General features: G+C 39.7%; 1 protein-coding gene across 3 annotated transcripts in view; it reads left to right on the top strand.

Moving 5' to 3' along the window:
* The window catches only part of GPSM2 (G protein signaling modulator 2), a 42,270-nt gene extending 34,409 nt beyond the window's left edge, over positions 1–7,861 (top strand). For 2 of the 3 annotated variants that reach the window (XM_011368051.2, XM_011368041.2), the window contains 3 exons: positions 610–769; positions 1,561–1,778; positions 7,588–7,861. In XM_011368051.2, the coding sequence (XP_011366353.1) occupies positions 610–769; positions 1,561–1,778; positions 7,588–7,815 (606 nt within the window). In that variant the 3' untranslated portion in view covers positions 7,816–7,861. Of the gene's footprint in view, positions 1–609; positions 770–1,560; positions 1,779–4,785; positions 4,856–7,587 lie in introns of all 3 variants that reach the window. The other variant, XM_023536157.1, reaches the window with a different exon arrangement.
* The last annotated feature ends 17 nt before the right edge of the window (positions 7,862–7,878 follow it).

Here is a 7,878-nt window from a genome sequence, read left to right as displayed (position 1 = left end):
CCTGTGGTCAACTGCAGTCCAAAAATATTAACTGGAAAGTTCCAGAATAAACAGTTCATAAGTTTTAAGTTGTGTACTGTTCTGAGTAGATGAAATCTTGCAAGGTCGGGCCCTGGACGTGGACCAGCCCTTTGTCCAGCGCATCCGTACTGTGTACGTGACCTGCCTGTCAGTCACTTGGCAGTCTTCTCAGTTATCAAATCAGCTGTCAAGATACGACAGTGGTTGTGTACGACAGATAACGCTTATTTTACTTAAAAATGGCCCCAGAGCCCAAGAGCAGTGATGCTGGCGACGCGGACCTGCCTGGGCTGCCTGTGTCGCTATTATTTGCATAATTCAATATCGGAAGCAGTTCCCCGAGTCTGGGGTATGTTTCTTTAGCCTTAGAAATACAAGTATTAAAAACTAAAATAACTAGAAATGCTTTTTTGTTGTATTGAAATAACCTTTTATTAACCACGTTGTTATCTTGTATTTTTTTACAAAGAAAATGTCAATTTTTCATTTTCATCTTTACTAACTTTTGCTTTACGTGTATCAAGATATTGTTCCACTGACGGTCTGAGGATAAAGCTGGAATACTTAGATTTTCTCTCAATATTTCAGAAAATCAGTGCAGATACCATTGGAGATGAAGGGTTTTTTGACCTCCTAAGCCGATTTCAAAGCAATCGGATGGATGATCAGAGGTGCTGCTTACAAGAACAGAACTGTGGGACAGCTTCAACCGCAGCTTCTTCCACTCCCCCTAGAACGATGCTGAAGAGTAAGTTATGCTTCTCCCCCAGTTCTAATAGTTCTCTGATCGTGAGAGGAGGTATAATAAATGAGCCTGAATCTAGGTATCTCAAATGCTGTCATCTGTACAGTTCAAAATAAAGTTTTGTTTCGGTTTCCCCAGGCTTATCTGTAATTCTAGTCCAGTGTACTTCTCCTACCTGTATCATCCTTCCTAGTTTCTTTGGGGTTGGGGGAAAAAATCTAACTTTAGCAAATAAAAAGTTATATGCCTTATGTGCAAAATGCAAATGCTGCTTATCAGAATTAAAAGCCGAGACAGACTGAAGAGGAACTTCCCTCTGGTGAAGGCTAAAGCTCAGGCCTGCCTGAGCCTTAGAAAAGTGTCAAATAGGTGACAGACTTTTCTGTTTCAGGCACCAAAAGGCTTCCTCTACCTTAGAGCAGGACTTGCCCGCAGTACTTAACTCTGTTCGGTTAGCTAAATGGTTCCTTTCCAGGGTATGCAATAAAAACATTGTCCCATCCGTCCTGGTTTGAGACAAGAAAAACTACCTTCCCAAATCTAGCCCCGTATGTTGTAAAAGTACATTTTGGGTGGGCATTAGATAAAGGGAAGTGTAGTCAAGCCTGAAGAGCCACCAAGTGCATCATCTGAAGCACTACAGGGTCCCCTCTTCTCAGCAGTGACTGCCAGTGACAGCTAAAGCAGGGGGACAGGGCGGGTGTTGGGACTGAACAAAGCAGAAAGGCTCTGTTACGTATATAACAAACATGCTTAAATATTTTTATAATGTGTAGATTTTTTCCTATTCACAGCACCATCTGTTTCCATGGTGTCCCCCAACACGGACGAGTTTTTAGATCTTCTTGCCAGCTCACAGAGCCGCCGCTTAGATGACCAGAGAGCCAGCTTCAGTAATCTGCCAGGGCTTCGCCTGACGCAAAACAACAACCAGTCAGTACTCGGCCGCCTGATGACTAAGGACAACAAAGAGCCTGATGAAGACTTCTTTGACATCCTTGTAAAATGTCAAGTATGTCTGCATATTTTTATCATTTAGTATATAGCTCAGATGCAGTTGAGAGCTTTGGTGGCATTATAATTCTGATTTGAGAGGCAATCTATTATTCAGGGGCCCATCAGACGCCATGGATACTTGTGGTAGCTTCTTGTTTTGTATTCCTTGTGGCTGATGAGGTGAGATGTTGCTGATTGAGAGGAGACTATAAAGGATACAGGACAAGACCTAGAAAGGAGCCATTCTTTCCGAAATTTTAGGAGACAGCATCAGGAGAAACCAGTGAGTAGAGCCCGCCATTTGGGAGAAATGCACATGTTGAGATAGTTTTCATATTTTAGCTCTTTTAATTATTAACCAGAGTGGTTAAGGAATAGCTCAGATTCCTTGGACAGGAGCATGAAGCAACTAAAGAGTCATTTCCTCTACCTGGCCCTAGTTCTGTTTTCTCATTCATAAAAATATGAGATATGTACTACCTCATTCATTCAACAAAAAATGGTTGAACACCTATGATATTCTGGAGGCCATTCCAGATGTTGGAGATACACTTGCTTTTTAAAGAATCCTACTTTTTAGTGGGTGATAAGTATGTATACCTATTGGTACACAGTGGTTAGGGAAGACATTTCTGGATTGACATTTGAACAGAGGTCTGAATGAGATGAAGCAGTCAGCCATGTGCCTATAAAGACAGCAAGTCCCCCAACGCTTAACAGGTTCAAGGAATGGCAAGGTGGCCAGCATGGAGTGCTTAAAAGTAGGGGAGAGTGGTACGAGATGGGGAGGAAGTAATCAGGGCTTAGGTCATTTAGGCCAGGAGGGGGTCTTGTGTTCCACATGTGATAGGAAGACAGTCGGGAGGGCTCTGCAACATCATCCTGGCTATTTCTGGAAGAAAACCATGGCAGAGGTATTAACAGGAAACTAACAATTCAGGCAAAAGATACTGGTGACTTTGACTAGAGCAGTGGTAGCAGTGCACTTTGAAGTCAGGACCGATGGGCAAGATCTGTTAATAAACTGGATGGTAGGTATGAGGGAGAATCAGGGATGACTTTTTTGGCGTGAAAAAATGATACCATTCAATGAAGTGAAGACTAGAGAAGCAAAAAGACTCCTGCAGTAGAGGTGTGGGTTTGGGATACCTCAGCAGACACGCAGCAGAGGTGCTGGGAAGGCCACTGGAACAAAAATCTGGAGCCCAAGCGAGAAGTAACTTTGGGGTCATCAGCACAGAGCTGGTACTAAATAAAGCCCTGGCCCTTGGAAATCTACCACAATCAAGAGGATAAGTGTTTTAAGACGTGTCCAACACTGCCAAGAAGCCTAGCAAGGTGATGGCTGAGCTACTAGTTTTGGCAATATGGAGACTATAATTTTGAAAGATACTGTTTTAGTCATATGATAGGAACAAAGGATTGAATAGGTTGAGAAAAATGGGGGTGTGGAAGGGGAAATAGTAAAATTTTCGAGGGATTTTTCTCATAAAGGAATCATTAGCTGAAGGGAGATAATATAGCATATCTGCTGATGGAAATGATCAAGTCGAGAGGGGAATCTGTGATGTAGAAGGATAACGGGGTAATCGAAGAACGGTTCCTGTAGATGAGAAAGAAGGCAGAGTGATGGGTACAGAGCAAGTAGAAATTCTTTCTGATGTTTATTTTCTCAGCAAACTAAGAAGTAGGGCCATAAACCGAGATTGGAGCATTGTAATTTTGAAAAGGAAGTGTAACGTAATTGATTTTGCAAAACTGAAAGAGACAGGATTGCTGACCTGTGCTGAAGACTCACTTCAAGTTCACAGTCACTGAAGTAAGACCAGTCAGTACAACTGTGTATCTTTTTGCAGTCATAACCAGGTGCTTGAGCTAATCAAGGTTGGTACTTTGCCTGGAGAAGAGGATGGAAGGGGAGAGATGGATATGCCAGGGAATGATTTTAGTAATGGACTTTGGAATCTAGGCTGCATCTAAGAAAGGTGTGAAAAGTGGCCATGAGCCCAGTGAATTCAAGAAATACTGAAGATATACCTAATGACAGATTAACATAAAGCAAAAAATTGATGGGCGAAATGGGCATTTCTACATTAGTGGAGACTTCAGTATCCGCCCCGCCCCCCCCACTAATGAGTAGGAAAACCAGGAAGAAGAAATTAGAGGCCTTGAATAACAATATAAACCAACATATCTAAAGGACATATTAGAACTCAACAGTACACATTTTTCTCAAGTGCACATGAGACATTCTCCAGGATGATGACATGTTAGGCCACAAATTACGTCTGAACAGATTTTAGATACCATATAAACTATCTTATCCAACCACAATGGAATGAAGTTAGAAGCTGAAAACTGGAAAATTCACAGAAATTAACCAGTGGGTCAAATAAGAAATCACAAGGGAAATTAGAAAATACCTAGAGAGTAATGAAAACACAATATTTCTAAAACTCGTGCGAGACAGTGCTTGGGGAAATTTATAGCTGTAAATACTTACATTAAAAAGATCTCAAAACAATCTGACTATAACTTAAGGAGCTAGAAAAAGAAGAAAATTACTGGAAGGAGGTAACAAACAATTAGACAAGAGCTAAATAGAGGAGAGAGAAAATAAACACAACCAAAAGGTGATTCTTCAAAAAGAGCAGCAAACCTTTAGACTAAGAAAAATATAAGGCTTAAATTACTAAAATTAGAAAATACTATGATTATATGCCAAGTTGGATAACTTAGATGGAATAACCAGAAACACAAAACCAAGACTGAAGCACAAAGAAATAGACCCATAATTTGTAAGCAGATTTTATCAGTAATCAAAAACCTCCTGACCAAAAAAAAAACGCCTTAGACCTGGTGGCTTTACTGGTGAACCCTACCAAACATTTAAAGAACACCAGTCCTTCTCAGACTCTTCCAAAAAACTGAAGGGGACACTTCCTTCATACATTGAGGCCAATACATTGAGGCCAATGTATTGACGCTACAAACTACAGGCCAATATCTTTTTTTGAATATAGATGGAGAAATCATCGAATACGAGCAAATAGAATCCAGCAGCATATGAAAAGGATTATATACCATGAGCAGGTGAGATTTATTCCTGGAATGCAACAATGATTCAGCATATGGAAATCAATCAATGTAATACATTAACAGAATGAAAGAAAAAACCAGTCATCTTAATTGATGCATAAGAAGCATTTGACAGAATTCAAAACATTTATATAAGATTTATGAAATACCTGCAGTTACCATATTTGATGGTAAAAGACTGAAACAAGACGAGGATGTCCACTTTGCCACTTCTTTTCAACATAGTACTAGAAGTTCTACCCAGAGCAGTTAAGGAAAAAAAAAAAGGCATTCAAATTGGAAAGGAAAAAGTAAACTTATTTTTGTTTAGAGATGACAGGATCTTATGTGTAGAAAAAACTAGATTTCACATGCACAAACTGTTAGAACTAAAACTCAGCAAAGTAACAGGATATAAAACTAAATATTCAGAAGTCAGTTGTTTCTATACATTAATAGTGAACAGCTTGAAAAGGAAATTAACAGTTCCATGTGCAATAGCATCAAAAAAGAATAAAATACTTAGGAATTAACTGAGAAGGTGAAGACTTACGCAATGTAAACTACAAAATATTTCTGAAAGAAATTAAGAACGTAAGTAAATGGAAAGATGTTCACAGATTGGAGGACTTAACATTGTTAAAAATGGTAATACGCAGAGTGTAATCTACAGATTCAAAGCAATCCCTATCAAAACTGCAGTGACATTTTTTTACAGAAAGAAAAATCTATCCTAAAATTCATGTGGAATCTTGAGGGAACCCAAACAGGTAAAACAATCTTAAGCAAGGAAAGCAAAGTTGGAAGACTCACACTTCTTGATTTCAAAATTTACTATATAGCTACAATAATCAAAACAATGCAGTACTGGCATAATGACAGACATACTGACCAATGGAATAGAGAGCCCAGAAATAAGCCCTCACGTATATAGTTTCGACAAGGGTGCCAAGACCATTCAATGAAGAAAAGAGTCTTATCAACAAATTATGAAAAACTGGATATCCACATGCAAAGGCTGGACTCCAACATCACGTATATAAAAGTTAACGCAAAATGGATCAAACACCAAAACATAAGAGTTAAAGCTATAAAACTTTTACAAGAAAATGCATGGGGACAGCTTCATGACTTTGCATATGGCAGTGATTTCTTGGTTATGACATTAAAGGCACAGGCAACAAAAAACTGAAAAACTGGACTTAACGAAAATTTAAAACTTCTGTACATCAAAGGACACTATCAACGAAAAGGCAACCCACAGGAAATATTTGCAAATAATATAACTGATAAAGGACTAATCTGGAATGAAGAGAACTCCAAAAACTCAACCAAAAATCTGACTCAAAAATAAACCAAATAGACATTTCTCCAAAAATTTACAAATGGCCAATAGACACAGGAAAAGATGCTTAACATCACCGATTAGAGAAATGCAAATCAAAACCATAATGAGATACCACCTGACACCCATTAGGATGGGTGTTATCAAAAACAATCACGTGTCGGCAAGGCTGTGGAGAAATTGGGACCCTTGTGCACTATAGGTAGGAATGTAAAATGGTGCGGCTGCTCTGGCAGTATGGCAGTTCCTCAGAACATTAAAAATAGAATTACCATGTGATCCAGCACCCCCACTTTAGGGTATATACCCCAAACAACTGAAAAACAGGGACATGAACAGTTCAGTTATCTGTAACCCCATGGGCATAGCATTATTCACAACAGCCAAAAGGTGACAGATGAATGGATAAAACAATGTGGTATATGCATACAATGGAATATTTTAGCATTAAAAACAAAGGGAATTCTGACACTTGCTACAAGATGGATGCACCTTGAAGACATGCTGAGAAATAAGCAGTCATACAAGGAAAAATACCGTATGATTCATAGAGACAAAGTAGAATGGAGGTTGCAGGGGCCGGAGGGAAGGGAGAATGCGTGTTACTGTTTAATAGCTTTAGAGTTTGTTTCGCAAGATGAAGAATGTTCTGGATATGAATTTGGTGGAGATGATGGCACATGAATGTACTTAATGCCACTGAACTGTGCGCTTGAAAGTGGTTAGACTGGTAAATTTTATGTTTATTTTGCCACAATTAAAGGTTTATGGAAGAGTACTAGAGAGCATGATCTAGAAAAATAGGGAGGCAGTGGGCCTCATAGGATGTTTGTTTTGGAATTAAGATAAGGATGACAGAGTTTGGCCGATGGATAAGGCAAAAGTAGAGAATGAAGACACCAAGCAGAGAGGTCTAGGGACTGAAGTGCCCGAGCGCTGGGTGAACTGGAGGACACTGACGTTACCCAGAATCATGACAGGAATGAAGACTGAGCCAGGTGTGTGTGGAAGATGGGGTCGGCGCTGACCGGGAGGCCAGCGGACAGCTGCACCCTCACAGGGCTGAGGGATCGGGTGAGTTGTATTCGTTGATGCCTAATACGGCAAGGTCATCACCTTTCACTGTCATGCGTGGACACAGCTGACTTGTGTCATAACATCTGACCAAAGACATGAAGATGTGGCTGCACTGCTATACAGTATCTGTTAACGTTCCGATTATATAAGTCATTTTAAAGAAAAAATTTTACTAGCTTTCAGGTCTAAAGCTTAAATATCTGAGAAGAGGCAAAAAAGAAATGTTTAAAGCTACATTTTCTTGTTGTGAATGACAGAGATAGCACAGCTTGGTGCTCTCCCTCCCTGCAGTATTTGGTTCAATTTCTTTCTCCTCAATTTTTAGGGCTCCCGATTAGATGATCAGAGATGTGCTCCACCACCTGCTGCCACAAGGGGACCAACGGTACCAGATGAGGACTTCTTCAGCCTTATTTTACGGTCTCAGGCAAAAAGGATGGATGAACAGAGAGTTCTTTTACAAAGAGATCAAAACAGAGACACTGAATTTGGGCTAAAGGACTGTTTGCAAAGTACTGCTTTGTTGGAATTTAAAAATTCAGGAAAAAAATAAGCAAACCACTAGTAGCTACTATGGATGTATTATTTTTTTTTTAAAGGCGACCCTATTTCCTTT

The sequence above is a fragment of the Pteropus vampyrus genome, unplaced genomic scaffold (genome assembly GCF_000151845.1).
Source record: "Pteropus vampyrus isolate Shadow unplaced genomic scaffold, Pvam_2.0 Scaffold6, whole genome shotgun sequence".
Classification (NCBI taxonomy): Eukaryota; Metazoa; Chordata; class Mammalia; order Chiroptera; family Pteropodidae; genus Pteropus; species Pteropus vampyrus.
The sequence above is the reverse complement of the archived record's forward strand: the minus strand, read 5'-3'. Positions and strand labels throughout refer to the sequence as shown.